This window comes from Glossina fuscipes, unplaced genomic scaffold, assembly GCF_014805625.2.
Source record: "Glossina fuscipes isolate IAEA_lab_2018 unplaced genomic scaffold, Yale_Gfus_2 112, whole genome shotgun sequence".
Classification (NCBI taxonomy): domain Eukaryota; kingdom Metazoa; phylum Arthropoda; class Insecta; order Diptera; family Glossinidae; genus Glossina; species Glossina fuscipes.
Genome location: NW_023998455.1, coordinates 1,735,083 through 1,754,772, shown reverse-complemented (window position 1 = coordinate 1,754,772; position 19,690 = coordinate 1,735,083). Strand labels below are relative to the sequence as shown.

At 35.9% G+C, this 19,690-nt stretch overlaps 1 protein-coding gene across 7 annotated transcripts in view; it reads left to right on the top strand.

Moving 5' to 3' along the window:
* The window catches only part of LOC119639461 (5'-AMP-activated protein kinase subunit gamma-1), a 159,077-nt gene that overhangs the window by 62,083 nt on the left and 77,304 nt on the right, over positions 1 to 19,690 (top strand). For 2 of the 7 annotated variants that reach the window (XM_038036848.1, XM_038036847.1), the window contains exons 4-6: positions 10,607 to 10,710; positions 10,798 to 11,401; positions 11,478 to 11,600. In XM_038036848.1, coding sequence (XP_037892776.1) covers positions 10,607 to 10,710; positions 10,798 to 11,401; positions 11,478 to 11,600 — 831 coding nt within the window. Of the gene's footprint in view, positions 1 to 6,081; positions 7,788 to 10,606; positions 10,711 to 10,797; positions 11,402 to 11,477; positions 11,601 to 14,523; positions 14,891 to 19,690 lie in introns of those variants that run through there. The other 5 variants (XM_038036846.1, XM_038036853.1, XM_038036852.1 and 2 more) reach the window with 5 other exon arrangements.

The window sequence follows — 19,690 nt, the reverse complement described above, 5'->3', positions numbered from 1 at the left end:
TTCTGTTTCGGAAGACGTTATTTGATAACAAGTGACTCAAACCTGGACAAGCATATCACAAGCACTAATTTTACGATCGCTGATCAATAAAAATGCCAAAATAACTAATTAATTCAGTGTTAAATAGTGTAACTAATATAAGTTTGGGAATTAGAAGTTAGAAGTAATTGCCCCCTCACAATTTCGCTATTGGTTGTTTAATATCTCTTCCTTATACCCTGCAAAACGTGCGGTATAAGAGTTTATTAGGTCCGGCGCAGTCGCTGGGTACAACGCTGCATCCATCTAAGTGCAGCGCTGCATTCATCTAAGTGCAGCATAGTCGCTAAGTGCAGCTATGCATCCATCTAAGTGCAGCGTATTTGCTAAGTGCAGCACTGCATTCAGCAAAAAAGGCATTTTATCTAAGTGCAGCGCTGCATCCAGCTATGTGCATCGCATTCATCTAAGTGCAGCGTATTCGCTAAGTGCAGCACTGCATTCAGCTAAAAAAGGCATTTTCAGTTAAGTGCAGCGCTGCATTCAGCAAAAAAGCTATGTGCAGCGCTGCGTACAGCTAAGTGCAGCATAGTCGCCAAGTGCAGCGCTGCATCCAGCTAAGTACAGCATAGACGCTAAAACGTTTTTCCAGCTGAGTGCAGCGCTCAGCAAAAAACGTTGTGTTCAGCTAAGTGCAGCGCTGCATTCAGCAAAAAAGGCATTTTCAGCTATGTGCAGCGCTACATTCAGCTAAGTGCAGCCCACACTGGTCTTTTAAAGTTTGCTTTTATGTTAGCCTATATTATGTTAATTTTCAAAGTTCTATAAAAAAATTCTTGAGGCAAAAATTAATACAACCTGCACACCGTTGGAAAGGCTATTAATAGAGGATTCACTCTGTACTAGTTTCATTTTCTCAAGGGACATGGTTTGGCCACAGTAGCTCCGCAAATTTTCGCTTTATCAACCTCATTTATGGCATAGTGTAAAAAAGTTTTGGTTTCGAATATTAGTTAATTTACATAAAGTCATGTTTTGTTTATAATAATTTGCAAAAAAATTCTCGAAAAGTTCTATTTTACTTGTATTTTGAGTTAAATCCTTCCGCGACTTCGTTTAACAGAATTCTGTTAACGGCTTTACAGAGCCCTGTAAAAAATTTTAGTTTGTGTCTTTGCTAGTTATGTGTCAATATAACTTCACACTCTTCGCCACACCCGCATTCAGTGAGTTGCTAGTCGAGACTCTCTGCCTACTCGGCCACTCAGGCGAATATACTTTACTCCTAGAAATATTATACATTGTTGCAATCAATTTTCTTATGTGATTCAAATTGGTATTTTTGCCATAATGCCATAGGTTGAACTTTTAATCTTAATAGCGTTGCTTATTTCGGCTTAATGTGTAATATGGCCAGCAATGAACCAATAAATATTGCACTCTGGGATACAATATGTGCCAGCGCGCATATATTCGCTGCTCTTGACATATCAATAGAAAAAGAAAAAAAAAAAAATTTTATTATTCCTGGCCTTCAACTTGCGTTCGTGTTAGGGTATAAACAAGTTGGCGAGAGAACAGGGTTTGTTACCAATGCTCAGCAGACACTGTTCTTTTTGATTACCACTTTTGTTTGAAAATTACTCGATAGATCTGTGAGAAGTTCCTTTGCTTTCAGGAACATCGGAAGAAAGATTCGCAATCTATTCTAAAGACTTGTCTTCGGAACTCCTGTGCTTCCAGATATGTGAGAAATAGTAGTGATTTCCAATGCCAGGTCACGAGACTTATATGCTTCTAAAAACATGAAAAGTCATAGTGAAAGGGGACTTAAGACCTGTGCGTGGAATTCAATAGAAGAAGAAAGAAAAAAGCTGTCAAAAGGTAGAGGTCGGCAACCATTTGTCGCAGAGGAGCAAAATCAGCCAAAATGTGAGCATTAAACAAATGTTTGGATTAGAGGTATTTTCTTTTTTTATGAACCCTTTTTTTGATATCAATGGCTTCCCTGATGTTGAACTTATGACATGAATTTAGTCAAGTCGAGTTTAAAGTCAGTGTTTTCGCTACTGAAGTGTATCAAATGGATCCCTCAATGACCCGCGGGCCGTGGGTTGCAAACCACTGGTATAGGGTACAAACTGATATTATTTTCGTTTCTTCTTTTTTTTTTCTAATTTTCAAATATTTTTCAACACTTTCATTTTCCTTTGCGGTTTCCTTAAATAAATAGAAAATAATTGAAATAAAATAGAAAAAAAAAAAAAAAAATTATTTTGTTTTACATCATAACATATGCACGCATTACATTGATGATCGTTGAATTTCTTCAACATATAGGCATAGACTTGAGGTTGAGTGTCGCTGCTGTTGTTGCTGTTACTGTTATGCGCTGCAGCCATTCAATTAAAATTGATATATAAATGTTTGTTGTGGTGCATTATTCGTCGCACACTGTGTGTTTATTAGATCGCTCGTATCTTGGATGTTTATAAAAATCTATACATTTCTAAAGGTTTCGTGAGTGTGTATGTTTGTGTATTTATTTGTTTGGTTGTTTGTTTGTTTGCTGCTATTTACATATTATTATTTATCATTTTTATGGATGTGTGTGTGTGTATGTATGTGTATTTATAGCAATGTGTTGGGTGTTGTTGCCAACAAAGCTGTTACTATTGGACATTTGCTAATTTTTTTTTGTATTGCATTGCGCTTGCTATTGTGCACACTAATTAAAGGCAATTAATTGTCAATTGAATACCAAATAATTTATGACTTTGAAATATCGGTTTGTAAGATGAACTCTGAACAAAACAAAGCATATCAAAGAAGATACTGCTAGTGAATGATTTTTAGTGAGAAATTTTAAATTGAAAGAGATAAGCAATTATATGATAAAATATCCACATGTAAGGTAGTGCAACTATGATAGGTCGATCTATTATCTACAAGTAGTCGCTAAATGAGTAAAAGTTCACTTCTTTGATTTTTCCTCCAAAGTCATAACGATCTTAATTGGCAAAATTTTCCTAGTAAAAGGAGTTACGAGGCCTTGATCGATATATAATGCAAATTGCTTAATCTCTCAGTCCCTAGAACAAATGTAAACAGATGTTGATGTGTAGCCTAAGACTTAGGCTTTACGTTCTCCAAAAATTGGCGAGAAGATCTACATATCATCCCTTCTGTGTGTGGTCGTACCTCCATACAGCTCAGCGAACTAGAAGTATAACTGTCAGCTGGATGTCGGAGTAAGCCAGCTTAGCATTTCTTGTGTCGACGTCATCGTGAAAAGAGTTTCATGGCCTTAATAGAAATGATATAAAGTGCTTGATCTCTCAGTCGCTGAAGCAAATGCATACAGACGTTGATATGTAGTCTAAAACTTGGGTTTCAAATTTTTCAAAAATTTTCCGAAGTCTAGTTCTGCAGTACCTGCTGTAATTATACCATTAAAGTGTTTCTTGCTGTTCTTGTTTTTTACGGCTCGGCGTCGCCATTAAATGGAGGAGAAGATCTGCATACTATCCCATTACTTTGTAGTCGTACCTCCGTACAATCCGACGAACTAGCGAAATAACTGTCACCTGGACATCAGACTAAGTCAGCTTGGAGTCTCTTCTATCAATATCATAATAAAACGAGTTACATGGCCTTGATAGAAATGATATAAAGCGCTTGATTTCTCAGCCACTAAACTAGTTTTGCCAGGTAGGGCAAAAGTTTTCAAAAGGGAGGATCCGCCGTAATTATACCATTAAAGAGTTTGTTGCTATTCCTGTTCCAACTTGCTTCGTCTAAAGTCGTACTTTCATGTAATCTTGCGAAGTAGAGAAGTAAGTGCAAGATGGACTTCAAGGTAAATAAATACATTGCTTTGATTGGTATCTCCTTAGTCATAGAAAAATCTACGGTCACTGTCTGTAAAGCATATTCCACTGGTCTATGTTCCAGTTTGGGAATTGAGAATGGTTCTTCAAAAATTTCATGCTGGTCATGAGTGATTGTGAGTGAGCTCCGAAAGTATCTGACTGTAGATTGAAGAGATGGGGGGCTCCTCTTAATCACAACGGCTGTTATGATACGACGACTGTTTGTCGTATTGTGCTACTAATCTCGTACTTGGTAATCACCACACAGGGATTCAGATATGTGACATATTCTGCCACTTTTTGTTTTATCACCGAACGTAGCCTACAGTCTTATCGGATATTAAATTATGAACTCATCCGTATTCTTGATTGCGGTCGCATTTATGGCAAGTATCGGCCGCAATGTTTCTTTTCACTTCTCGGAGTATTTTTATATTGTAGTCCTGATCTGTACAATCAATAAACCAATTTTTTCAGAATATTTATGATGGCCTTCCTTCGTAGTATGTACTCTATTTATTTTTTTTCTTTCTAACCTCAATTCTTTTAGACTCTGATCAATCGAGCAATATACGTCTTCAGGCGAATCTGTGATACCTACCTGGAACGCGTTGTGCAAAATTTCAGCAAGATTAAACATTCTCAAGCGCCCGAAGTATTGATTGATACTTGCCTTCTGGCATACCTTGTGTTGTTCGCCATTTGGTCTTGTCGTCAACAATTTTGAGCAAGATTCGATATACGAAACTGGTCGATATCGATTGGTTGGTTTCTTGTCAAAAAACTTTATAAGAACTGCCCAATTGGTCGATCGCGCGCGTAGTGTCTTACCTCAACCTTTTACGTAACTTTAGGAAATACTTGTAGTAACATCTTTTCAAAGCTCACGTCTTTAGCGACACAAGTCACTTTGCGTTAAAGGTTCAAACGATTTTGTTAAATCCATTCATACTAAGATTTATATCTCTATTTTCGGGTTAGGGTACAGTTCTTGCCAGATTTTGTCTACTTTCTAGTTTGATCTACTCACAGATGATGGACGGACGGATATAACTCAATGGATTCAGATTCTTACTCTGAACTTCACATGTGTACATTTTAGAATCTTTGATTTGTTTCTTTTACGTGAAACGGGCCACTTATTACGCGTTCGTTGAGCCTAGACATGGCGGTGCTCAAGAGAGCTTGTTGGTTAAGGGGGAAAGGGAAAATGTAGCAGCACCAATGTACGTTCGACCTGAAGGTGAACGAATGTAGAAAGGCGAGAAAGCATTTAGCTAAAATATTATCCGCACAAAGTATTAAATGCTTCCATCGCTTCCCTTCCACTGTGGCTTTTGTTTCAATTCCCTTATTTTCTTTTTACAACCTAGTGCACTCGTGGTAGAAGGGTGTATTAAGTTCTGTGCAGATTTATGCAACACCCAGAAGGGCTTGAGATAGATCCAACTCTTTTTATTGCCATCAATTTAGGTTTGTCTGTCCGCCTGTCCTTCTTATTTTTTTGCGCCCCAATTCTTAGGATCATTTTGATGAATGTTGACCGACGTCTTTTAACTCAAGGACGAACATGGCTCGGATTGGGCAACTTTTGGGACTACTTCTCGTGCAAACTTGAATACCTTTAGAGTGGAGTAAGAGTATCTGACGGTGAGCGGTTGCCCACTTCAGTCCTTCAGTGTGTACTCATACAGTGTTACTTTCCCAATGAATACGCCAAAGTTTTTCGGCCTATGCATGAAGAGAGTTACTAGCTCTTAATGCCATTATTTAGAATCATATCACCGAATGAACTTCAATATTATGATCCTTTGCCCAATTGCAGAAGCTATAAAAAAAATTTCTTAATTTATTACTTTATGCTTTTACAGATATTTTTATTTATGAAAAAAAGTGTAAATGCGTCACACTTAACAAAAAAAAAAGCAACAAAAAAAGAGCACAAACAAACCACGAGAATTCAAACATCGACAAGCGTAAATAATTTATTTTATATTTTACTATTTACAAATGAAACTTGTGCGTGATGCTCTGACTAAGCCGTAACAATATTAACTAATAATAAAAAAAGGACAAATATTTTTTTATATATATATATTTTTTTTTTAAACAATTGTTAAAAATAGAACAAATAACCAAATGTCGTTCAAAAGAAAAGATTAACGTGTTTAGTATCTGTTTCTTTTTAATACAAAACAACAAAACAAAAAAAAACAAACCTGAGAAAAAAAACAATTATTTTAAATAAAAATATTTTTATTCTAAAAAAAAAAAAAAAAAACAACAATGGCCACAAATTGTGAATTAATTGAGGAAAATCTGCCATCTGCAAATGGTAAATACCCGATATCCGCCTCGGCTTCCATGTCTTCGATGAGTCATGAAGAGAAACAGGACGGTACGGAGAAGTCATTGAGTAAAAGTTCTTTTTCGGATATGTCTTCGGAACCGGGCATTAATTCGATTGGCGGGTTAGGAGGAGATAATAGCGGTGAATTAAATTTGCCGAATAATCAACCGTTGCCGTTACCGGCCCCACAATTGCCTCATTTAATTGATGATGTATTTGAGAGTGCTTTCGAAGCTTCGATGGCCGATTTGGAACATGCGGAAATTGATGGTTACGAAACAGATACGGAAAGTTCACTTAGCGATGATAGCAGCGATACGAATCAGGCGGAAGGAAAGAAAATGAAATCGACAATTGCAAAAAGTTTTCCACGTTCTTCGTCTTTCCAATACGAGAGCAGTAGCGATAGTTCATCTAGTGATAGCGAGGATAACGACGATAACGGTATTAATAGGAATCGTGCAGTCGAATTGCTTGCAAATTCTAATCAAATGCCTAAGTATTTTTCCGCCGATATATTCCATATGAGACCGTATTTAATGCCATTCACGGAACGGCGTCGTTTATCGCAATGCAAAGAGGAAGAAGATGAAGATGACGCAGATAAATCACCTTTGCCCTCCGTTACTGATGCCGGTAATGCGGCCTTGATAGCTGCTATCAAACAAGATCGTAGTAGTAATAAACCTACACCACCTCCTTTACCACCGCCCGCTACAGATCAAGCTTCCGCGGAGAAGTTTAAAGAGTTGGAAAAATTACGTCAACAATTCATGCATAAAATCGATAGTATTAATACGAGTAATATAGAGGAAATCAAAACAGTTACAGTCGCTCCAGAGCATTCGTCACCTCCACCGCCGCCTCCTATACCACCTACGATATTACCACCGGCTTTAATTAACCTTCTGGAATCGGCTAAAGCTCCACCCACCAAGCTGCCATTGACTTTTATGGCAAATGCAAAAGTCACCAATTCCTCTGTAACAGTTACTAACCCTAACACGACGATTGTAAGAGGGAAATTTACCATAACTAGAGCTCAGGAAACGCCCGAAATACCGGCGACTTTGCGGGTAGAAGCTCAGAATTTGCAACATTTAAAAGCCGCTTCGAACGCACATACTATAAGTTTTCCTTGTAGCTCGGGCGATTATGCTTCGGTGCAAAATGTCTTCCCACAGCGCCAGGGTAGCAATAAATATCCTCTGGCAAAACCTCACTTTTCCAAGGAATTTTTTGATACTTCCCTTATAGAGATACGTACGCCCACTGATAGTTTAAATTCCATTAATAATATGGGATTAGAAACCTCTTCCTCACCCGTATTCGGTCAAAAGCAAATGCAGCATCAACAACAACAACAACAACTATCGAACTGTGATACTAATGTGCAGAAATTGAAACGTATGAGTGACTTTCCCGATTTAGATGAGGTATGGATTAAAAGAGGTGATATATCTTCGACAATTACAAAATTGGCACACATTCAACAACAGCAACAGCAACACCATCCAAAGAAATATTATTACACTGATGAAAGCGCAGCGGAAAGTGGTCGCACCACTGCCGTACAATCGGAAGACGTAAGTTTTCCATCCAACATTATTTTCTTTTTTCAGCAAGTTAAAGATATCTTTTATGCAGCGTTTCCATCTTCTTGAAAATTCGTATTTCTCGAATATTGGGTTTTTAAAAGCAAGACTTACCTATTGGCGGAAGTGCTCATAAATAATTTAGTCACTTTTACCAAAAAATGTTCATGTAACTTTTTAAAGCACTGTTGCCAAACTTCAAATCAATACTTTTTGCTTCTTTATAAAGAAAAGAGTGCAGAAGAGAAAGTACCTATAGAGAAATATCTCTTCACTGAGGTAATTTACACACACACACAGGAACTTCGGGCTTGACGAGTTTTCCCTTTGTCATACACTGTATCGATCGCATCATCAATAGAATCCATCCGGAATATTCTGTCGTTGTATCGGCAGCAAATTTTTATTTTGATATCTATACCAGTTTTGGTGCAAGGGTGTATTAAGTTCGTGCGGACGTATGCAACACCTAGGAGTACATAAGATAGACCCATCTTGCATTTTACCAAACAATTCACCATCACTTCCTGAAATCTATCTGCCCGACTTGTTTTCTGGTATTCAACCTACATGCTGCAAATGCTTCAGGTGGGACCACATTTTCGGCCACTTCCCATATAACACCTTAATTTGAAAAGCCGTTGTATAATTAACTGTAGGGTGGCGCGCGCAGGCTATTTAATAGCGGGCCTAGGCCTACTATAGTCTTTTTACTTGTTTACTTTATAAATAATGAGCGAGAAGCTCAATATTTTTTGCTTTCTAAAAGAGAGAAGTTTATTTTCTACTTTGTTTAACGTCCTTTAATCGATTTGGCCCGTTTTCTTTCAGTATTAACTTGCGTGCAAAAACTTTTATGACCAGAAAGATGTTACCATAAACTTGTCTGGACGGATGGGCAGACGTGGTTAAATCAAGTCAAAACTTGAATTATTTTGAAATAAGTAATTGTACATCCATCTCCCTATCTCCCTAGTTTTTTATCAACTAACTTACCGCGAGAAAAACTAATTTGAGAACGCAAACCCTTTCAGTGTTCAAGTTGTTAGGAACTATGTTACATACAATGCACTTAATGTAACAACTTTTCGAACACGGTAATCGAAATTATTTCTACTAGAGGGAAGCCCAATGAGTAGTCATCTTCAAAGACCAAATTTGAAGTTACTTTGGCAACGAAATGCACAAATGAATATTTTTTTGTTTTCACTCACTTATCATTATGTCCATCGCGATGAAAGAGAGAGAGAGGAGGATAATCTTTACACTAGCGAAGAAGTCCAATGAACAGGGAGTTTCCAAGGCCAAACATGATCTAAAAAATACTACCCTATTACTCTCTTTTTGTGATCAGCTGCTCTAACGATATCTATTGTATTTGGTTGGTGAGAGTAGGCAGTCAGTCTAGGAAAAGAAAAGACAACAACCGCGGAACATGGAAACGGTAGAGAAAGACCAGTTTATCTGTTAAAGGGCTCGATTTGTGGTTAGATTTATATTAACTCCAGAGAACACTGTATGAGTTGTAGATGCAAGGCAGGGTCTCTCGATTTAGGAGCCACGAGTATACTGAGTGCTTTAATATTTCAATTTTTTTTTTTCTTTTTTTTGCTGATACTTTTATACCGTTAGTAGTCTCTCTTGCCTATTTTGAAAGTAATTCTATTAAAAATTCTTTACCGCCGGGCCTTGCATTAATAGTAAATGTAAAAAATTAAATACCTTTTTTAACTGCTACACTACGCTTATCTGATTACAATTCCCAGCGTTCTCTTTAATACTAAGTTCAAGGCTCACTTAACGTTTCTTACTCTTTGTTAACCTTATGTTTAATTCATTACAATTTCAATTGCGATTATTATGTATTCCGGAATTTTTTCGTTCTATTTTATTTTCTTGTTGTTTGTTTCTGTTTTTCGATGAAAAAAAAAAATGTTTTTTTTTCTTTAAATTTTTTACGATAGCAAATGAGACTCTCTGAAGGCTACACGTGACAAGAAGTGAAATTTATGGATTCATATGAAATGCGCTGACACCGTTTTTGAATCTCTCCGATGTGTATGAATATTGTTTATATTCGAACTCATTCAGCCGCAAAATTTAAAACAAAGAAACAAAAAAAAAAACAAAACAGAAACAGAAAAAGTAAAAAAGTGAGATATGGCCTACGATTAAATACCCTACACCACTTCGCGTAATAAACTTGTTCATATAATGTGCATTTCAAAATAAAGTATCATATAGGAAGCGGTCGGAGGAGTGTGGCCCAATCTGTACAATTTTCAAAAGCGTTCATCTTTCTGGCAAAATATGTCAGTCTACAAAATTTCATCTAAATATCTAAAAAATTACGGCCTGTAGGCCGAGAAGAAGAAAACTAGACGTACAGATGGACAGACAAGCTTTAGACTGGTGTAACAAAAGTTCCTTTTGGATGTCGCATAAATCCTTTCAAACTTAATATGCTGTCTGTACAATGGGTACAAGAATATAAAAAATTGCTTTTGAAAATTTTTTTAAGATAATTTTTTAATTAAACAGATGACGTCATCTTTCAGTAATCATAAAAAAATTGTATAATTGATGATTTAATATTCTGTTGAATTTTCTTTAACACAACAAGGTTTCCATCTAATCAATTATATTTAGCTTCACCAACTAGACCATCAACTATTACTTCCTTTAAAAAATAAGTCAAAGAAAAACAACAAAAAAAAAACAAGCTCAGAACATTGCCTTTTAATTGAAAATTTATATAAATTAATTTCTTATTTTTATTCATGTCGAGTTAATAACATCTTTACATTTAGGAACAAGATGCTAAATTACCCACATCCAGGCCGTCTAGTGCTCCCGCAGAGCCCAATGCCAAAGCAGCCCGCAAAGCAAATAAAAAGATGAAAGAGGAAGCGAGGTAAAATTTATTTATAAATATATTTAGAAACATATTTCAAAACTCTTTCAACTAACACAAACATCGTGTAATAAATTATTCCAATAGACGCCAAGAGAAAGAGCAAAGTCGGCGAGAGAAGGAGGCGCGTAAGATTGAACGTGAAACGGCGCGTCGTTTAGAACGCGAAGCTGCGAAATTGGAAAAATTAAATCGCAATGCAGAAAAGATCTCACGCAGTACAGAACGTGTAGCGGCCTCATCGCGTTCCGGCTCACTCGAGCGACGACGCAGTGGTGAAGATTCCCCAGTACTTAATCAATCCACAGTGCATGGCATTGCTAGTCCAAATCGTCGGCCTACCATTTTTGATGTGTTTCGACCGTCCAAACGGCAAAAAGAGAAAATCCTACTCGATCCTTTGTCGGCGGCTGCAGCAGCGGCGGGGACGGGTAATGAAACTGGTAGTGCCAGTAGTACACATTCGGCTACGGGCGGCGGCGGCGGCGTTGGCGGCGGCGGTACGGGTGGTGGCGTTATGAATTCCATGAAAGTAGCTTTACAAAATTCCGGCCTTATTGGTGGAGGTCATCATCATCATCATCATCATAAACAGCATCCTGCCGTTACGATAACCACAGCGGAAGGCACTTCTGTGAAAAGCAAGTACAAAGATGGTTCAGCCCATCCCCATCAAGGCAGTGATGCTCAAGTAAATTAATGTTTTTTTCTCCTTTTTTACTTATAAGCATAGAAATTTTAATATTTATTCTTCTTGCTTACTTTAGTATTATCACACGGTTACCGCTGTGCGACGTGCCGATGCAACACGCTCACCTATGACCAAAGTAATGGATTTATTTCGAAATCGTTCAAATTCTGCCGCATCTGAAGCAGATAAACGTAAAGCGGTATGTATGTAGTATTTTTTTTTCAATTTTTCTTTTTTCAAATGGTTTGTGCATTTGCTAAATAAATGGCAACGCTTTGATAGTGGCAATATAAACTAGTGAAACTATTGCCTACTAGATGAATTTGTTTACTTAGGCAGAATTTCTCAAACTTTTGTTTTTTTTTTTTTTTGAAAAGAAAAAATTCAGTTTTAAAATGACTTGCTAGTTGTTGTTAGTGCTTTAGTGTAGTTATTCCCTTTTTTTCGATGACGATGTGTAGTCATTAGTTTAATCCAATACGTTCGCTATCAAGGTCTCTTAGGAAAAAACATTCATCAAAGGACAAGGTGTTCCTTATTGTTATATGACATTAACGGGAACAGATTTAAGGTATTTGTTTGAATGTGCATTTAGAACATGTAAAATGTTCAGTAAGCTTTCTTATAACCAGTTAAGTACGTACGGCAATTGTATCTGTCCGTCCCTGTTTTCGAAAATATTTTTGTCATTTTGTGAAGTCGTTTCATTACAACCTAATTACATAGTAAGTATATTCTGTGTTTGACAAGTATAGGAAGTCGACACCGTGAGATACAATTGCCATATAAATCTGTTTCCCTATGCTAATAATATTTACACTTTAGGGAATTCGTTAATTTGGTAATTAGTAATCCTGGCTTCTGCTCTGAATCTAAGATAGTCTCCTGCGTTAGCGATCTCTGCCCTTGCAATCAAGACTTCTGCCTCCTAGGTGGAATTATTGTTGAAAGTCTTAACTTATTTTACATTGGGGAAATATAAAGCAATTCGGGAAGTGGCCATATTGACGTGACAAGTACCATTTCCACACTACACATTTCCAAATTTTTCAGCAATGTAAGGAGAGAACACAGGGCATATGAAATCTCAGTGAACTCTGCTGTTGAGTTGTTAACCTAAGATAAGCTTATCAAACTCGTCTGTGGACATATCTAAACTTCCCAGTGTTCATGTGGCAACCGTCACTAACCCATGCTTTTAGGCAATGCCATCAAAGAAAACATGCTATTCGAAGTTTGAGTGAGCTTTGCCATTAGGCTGACATGGTGGCACCTTAACCTAACGTGCCGATATCTAACCTCTTTGCCTAACCGTCCGTACCTTCAGATGTTGATGTGACGACCACCATTTGCACATTAGTAATCTATGGTTTTAAGGAAAAGCAGATTGTATGAGATCTTAGTGAACTCTACTATTAGGTTGTTCACTTCAGGTAAACCGATCAAATTCGTCTATCTAAATTTGTATAATTCCGCATGTTGATGTGACAACCACCATTTTTAGGCCCACTAAGCTATGCAATAAGGCAATATTACGGGAGAAGATAGACTGTTTTTGACTTTAATAAACTTTACCGCTAGTAAGAGATGATGACAACTTAACCTAATCAAACCCGTTTGCCTTTACCTCTATTTTCCTCCTTAAAAGGTCTGTATGTGAAAATTCTTCTGATCTGCTGGTCGGCATGATACTATCAGGCACTCTTAACAAGAAAGCTCTGTGCGTCGGTCTAGTGTTACTTACCTCTTTCCCTTATCCAAAATATTTTAAGAAATCTATTATCGAGATATTTGTAGAAAGCCCATCACCGATTCTACTTTACTGTAATTGGCTTCCAGAAATTATCATTAATTCCAGACTATCATGTAATACAATGGCAATAAAATCGTATTAATTACGGAAAGCATTAGAAACTTTTCATTCCACAAAACTGGTTATGACCAAAACCTCACAAATAAAACAACGTTGAATACAATAAAAAATAAAAAAAAAAATAGGTGCTAAAGATAAGAAATGTAGCAGCAACAACAAAGTAGGTAATAATTAAAAACAGTAATAATCTAGAAATAATATGCAAGCATGTGTGCGATCGCATTTCTAAACGTGCATTATTAGCTCTTATCAAGAAGCAATATTGGCGAGTTGTTTGGTTAAAAAAAAATTAAATTTTTCTACGTTGTATTGATTTTCGTATTGTCTGTTATCAATATTTTTAAAATTGTCCGAAATATGTTTATCAAGTAAGCTCTACGCTTTACGCGCTTGCTTTGAACAAATTTCTAGTAAAGATTATCAGAGATAGAATGTAAATTCTCTCTGAGAGTAAAAAAAAAGAAAAGAGAAAGAAAAAATGATTTCATCGATCCCCGCTATCGTTTGTATGGGAAAGCTTTTTATTTATTTATTTTTTTTTTTTTTTTGCTCTTTGATGTTTTCTCTCTCTGTTACACGCTGTTATTGCTGTTGCGCACTATGACGTATAAGTAATATTTACATTTTAATAGAATAATACTTAAGAAAATCTGTTCTTTGCTTTGGCGAACACAAAAAGTAAATCAATCTGAGTGAAAGGGCCAAAAATGTTTATTACATCCTTCTCTCGCTCGCTCTCTCTCTCTCTTTCTCTCTCTCTCTCTCTCTGTATGGGTCCCGCTCTCTTCCTTTTCCCTGATAAGTGCTTATATATGCCAACCAATAAATTTAAGCAGACAACTTGCCTGTATGTCTGAATTGTTTGTTTGCCTAACTGTCCAGTTTGTTGTTGTAGCAATTGTTGTTATTCTTGTTGTTGTTGTTATAATTATTATTGTTATTTTTCATTTAGCTAATTCCAGCTGTTGCTCTATTTTGGTTAGCATATAACTAACAACTTTAGTCCAATTGTATTCATATGTTGACTGAGATGGTTCGCGTTTTTTTTTTTTTTTTGGTTTTTTTTCCCATTTCATTATTAATTATTTGCTCCGATTTGTGCTTATGAGTGTTTATCGTAAAGCGATTTTCGTTTATTTGTGCTATAAAATTTCTTTAAGACGTGTTTTGTGATTCCTTTCTTTTCTTATTTATTGTACGGAAGAAAGAAAAATTGTCATTAAAAATCTTAAACAAACCATTAATGAATTTAAAAAAATTAATGTAAAAAAACAAAAAAAAGAAAAAATTGCATTTTAAAAAACGTGTCTTTAAAATTCCCGTTATCAATAAATAAAGCTACAGCTTTTGTGTATTTAAGCTGAAGAGAACGAAAAACGTTACCGGGCAGTGAAGCAACGTAAAGTTCATATTTTCTCGCGCAATTACGTTGTACGTGACTGATCAAAAAGGATTAACTTGAACGATCACGTCTCGTCAATTCCTTAACAGTATACAAAATTCATCATATCATAATTAGTCTCCAGTGAGGTATTGCTGGCCGATTAATAGTAAAGCAGGCAGATAGGAAGGATATATGTGTGCAGCATCTTTACATAAATATATCAAAATTGTTTGTAATGCATTCAGAAATACATCGAATTTTAGAATTAGATAACCTATCGGTTTTTAGCTTCTTTTATCGAATAAAATTACTTAATAATAATTTTGATAGAGATAGGCAGCAAATAAATTGCAAGAGATTTCTTCATCTCTCTTATGATTGAGAGAGAGAGAGAGAGAGAGAGAGAGAGAGAGAGAGATAGATAGATAGGCAGATGGAAGGTCGAAACTTCTTTTCTAAAGTTTAACAAGTCTGTCGGTGGATTTTTTCTTTTGCATCACCGACCGGTGTGGGATGTATTCATTTTATCAAAACATTTGCAGCAGCCAGACAGTCAGAAGGAAGCTCCAGAGATTCCGTGAAAATATATTTTTGATCAGTATCAAACCGACATAAAAAAGCATGTCCTTCAGTCCATCTGTGTGCTTGTGTAATGTCTACGATAAACACTCTCAAAATGAGCCTATCGGCTTCAAGTTCCCATTCCCAAACGTCCTACAGCTTCCATTGCCCACTGCAGGCCAAAATTATGAATTTTCACGAAAGTTTTGTCGATAAATATTCAAAGCAGTGGATTTTTGTACCAGTTACTTAAGGGCGAGCTGTATATTCATTTTGCCAAAACGTTTGTAAAAGCCAGAAGGTCAGAAGGGAGCTCCAGAAATCTCCTGGAAATATATTTTTGATTAGCATCAAATTCTAAATCAATATAAGCATATCCGGCTGTCCGTCTTTCTGTGTAATATCGTAATCTCGTAAACCTTCTTCCGATCGCAGAAATGCAGCAACGCATCTAAATTCAATGAACAAAATCCAGTTGCGATAATAATCGTAGCATAAGGCTCCAATTCAATTTTTTTATCAAAACCGCAAGATGGCCTTACATCTACATTTGCAACGAAAGATATTTACTTACTTCTGAGATTCTATAAAAAATGTATATTCCTAATCAGTATCAAATTTTCAATCGATCCTAGGTATCTGCGTCCTTCTGCTGTGTATACTGTGTGTGGTAAATATTTTCGTGGTCGCATAATCAAAGATGTATGCTTCAAATCTGACACAAAGATTGGAAGTTCTTCCGCATAGATTGGTCTTGAAATTGGGCAAAATCGATCAAAGTACACGACTACACAGTACAAAGCAAGCGGAGAGCACCTCTGTTTTAAAAAATGGAAACAATTTCGTTTTTTCATCATTACTCATAAACCACAGGAGAGTAGAGAGTAGAGTGCAACAAGCTGAGTGAATTAATTCTAAATTAAATATTGCGGACGTTGTAATGAAATTTGGTACATTGACGTGTTTTAAACCAGGACCAACCAACATTATTCAAAGTGGTGCACAGCGAACCACTCTATCAATCCCTTCCCAAGTAGAAAAAGTCGTTATATGGGCCGTGGCCTACTATGACGCTTTTATTTCTTTATTTTTACCGTCTGGCATTATCCCCTACTAGGTAAGACAACTATTACCAATGGTTTTATTTCCACTCGCTCGACAATCATTGTCTATCGTCCTGGCTATCTTTCATTTTCAACACCTTCTGAGTTTATTGCCTGAAATTGTTGCTTACTACTCGGGTTCATGATGATCAACAATTTGTTTTTCAAATTTCACTTCTAAAGTTGTTACCTATTGTTCTGTTAATTTTTTACTTTCAAAAGCTTCTGAAGTTATTGCCTACCATTTAGGTTAGATTTATCGCCAATGATGTCATTTTAGATTGTTTCTACAATTGTTGACTATTGCTTGGCCTATGTTAATACTTTACACCTTACACTATTTATGGTATAAACAATATATTAAGTTTATCCGAAATTGTTGCGTAGTGTTCTGCTGTTTTCTATTTTCAACAACAGCTAAAATTGTTGCTTGCCACTTAGGTCCGTTACTCCCAATGATTTCGTTTTCAAAAGCTTCTACTGTTTTGGTTATCTTTCTTCATCAGCAGTTTCTGAAATTGTTGCCTATTGCTCAGTTTCGTTACCAATGATTTGATGAGACATTTTTATACAATTGTGGAAACAACGAGTCCATCTAGTAGTTTACTAATGACCTCACTATCCTGTACCTGTTTTATTCTCCCACTTACTCTTATCTAGATGATATCGTCTCGAATTTAAATCTTTAGTATAAAGTGAAGCATTTAACTAACTGTGTTTGGGTAAAAGTTTAAACACTTTCCTAGGCATACATTACTCATCTTTCGTTATATTTGCATATTTGCAGTATATGCTCGCGTATTTGAGTAGCAGGTAGTTGTTGACAGGCGTGCATAGACTAATCGACTTTTTTATGTTTTTGTAGTCAGTCTCGTGATTCGCATTAAGAACCATGACATAGTATAAATCGTAGAGAGAGAGAGAGGTCAAAGAATGGTTACCTTTAAACTCTTTAACCATTTTTATTTTCATATTTCATTTACCTTTGTAGGTTAAGTCGAATAAACGATTGCATTTGCCAAGTACTTCTCAAGTAGTGTGAAAGTAAAAAAGAATGAATAAAGAAAACTATTATACGTTCATTCTAAATAGAACTAAAATATTTTGACAGCTACTTGATAATTTATATTTCTGCTTTTTAGATACATGCGCGTTCACTCATTAGTTTTTCACGAATACACTGCTTACGATAATCCAATTAAAGTCAAGCAGAGTCTTTATATGTAAATAAAATTCGCACATTAATTAGGAAATGAAAGAGAAAATAATTTTGAAATTCTGTATAAGTTATGTACGCATTAAAGCGATTTTTAGGTAAACACAGTTCCGCAAACTTGCTTTGCATACCACAAATTTAGATCGATAGCCTGCCATTAATGAAAACACATTTGATTTCATTTATCTTTTCAAATTCACCAGCTATTGCAGCGACAGCGTCAATAGGTATATCAACTCCGTTTTCATTCCCCATACCTCTTATGGGAAGGGTAAAGGTGAGGTAGGTAAGCTAATTTGGTGAGACTTGAGGGGATTGTTTTAGGACTTGGAAAAAAGCAGGTGGTGTAGCGACGGCCCCAATAGGTATATGAACTCCGTTTTCATGCCCCATACCTCTTATGGTAAGGGCGAGGTAGGTAAGATAACTCGGTGAGACTTGAGGGGATTGTTTTAGGACTTAAAAAAAAGCAGGTAGTGCAGCGACGGCCTCAATAGGTATATGAACTCCGTTTTTATGCCCCATACCTCTTATGGTAAGGGTGAGGTAGGTAAGATAACTTGGTGGGACTTGAGGAGATTGTTTTAGGACTTAGGTGCACTTTTTTAGCATCTAGGATACAGGGATACTTTTATTTGGTTTAAGGGTACTTTTTTTGGACTTAGTTGGGCTTTTATGTGAGTTAAGGGTACTTTTTTGGAAGTTACGGGTACTTTTATTTGACTTAGGCATATTTGTTTAGGACTTGGGTATACTTTTTAAGCTTTAGGGGTACACTTTGGAACTTAAGATACTTTTATTTTACCTAAGGGCGCCTTTTTAGAACTTCAGGGTACTTTTATTCGACCTACCGGTACTTCTATTTCACCTGATGGTTCTTTTCTTGGGCTTACGGGTACTTTTATTGAACATAAAAGCACATGTTTAGGAGTCAGGAGTAATATTTTTGATTTTGGGGATATTTATACCTAGTTTACGGGTACATTTTAGGACTTGGGGTATTTTTGTTTGACCTAAGGACACTTTTTTAGAAGTAAGGGTACTTTTATTTAACCTATTCGTATTTTTTTAGGCCTTAGGTGCACTATTTAAGATTTAGAGTCTGGGGTATTTCCATTTGACCTAAGGATACTTTTATTATTTTTAGGACCTAAAGATACTTGTTTAACTTATAGATGCTTTTTAAGGACTTAGGAGTAGTTTTTTCGGCTCAGGGGTACTTTTTTAGGACTTGAAGATAATTGTTTAACTTATGCATACATTTTTAGGATATGCCAGTTCTTTTTTGGATTTAGGAGTACTTGTATTTAATTTAGGTATTGTTTTATACGGCTTTTTGGTACTTCTATTTAGGTTAGGGGTAAACTTTTAGGACTTATGGGTATTATGTTTGGACATAGGAGTATTTTTGCGTATCTATCAATATTTAAATTTATTCATTCAATCAATATTTTCAAATCAATGAATGCCTTTTTTTTTTTTTTGATCAGTCTCTGAGAATTTGTCGATATTACTGTTGGACAGACGGGCCTGTGTAGGTAAATTAACATCAAAGTACGCACTGAAATTAGTACCTTTTTCTCTAAATGTTACATATGGAATAACAAGCTCAGCATACAATTTCGCCGTAATCATGACGAGTATAAAAAATGTTTCTAGGGCTTTGAGGTCTATTTTTATAAATTTGTAGGTCTTTTTTATTGTTTTTCTTTTTTACTTTTCGTAAAAACGCAATTGTTGCAAATTAAAAAAAAAAATCTGTTATCGTTAAAAAGCATCTCTGACACGTGTAGGGCCCGGCATCGGGGAAGACAGAGAGAAAGAGAGAGAGAGCGAGAGAATTGAAGACAGAAATGATCTCAAATTTTTTTTTTTTTTTCTTTTCCTAAATATCAAGAGATTAATTGAAACATTTATTGAACTTTACACGAATGTGTAAAATCGAAATCAATTGCTAAGAAAATGATTGTTGATAGCGCACTTCTCGCATATAAACAATTCTACCGCCTAAAAAAAATGTCAAGAAATGGTATGAAATTCATTAATTTCGAACAAAAAAAATAAAAAAATAAAAAAATTTATTAAAAACAAAAAAAAAATTATGAAATCGCAACAAAATTGTATGAGAATTTAAACCGGTATGAAAAACAAA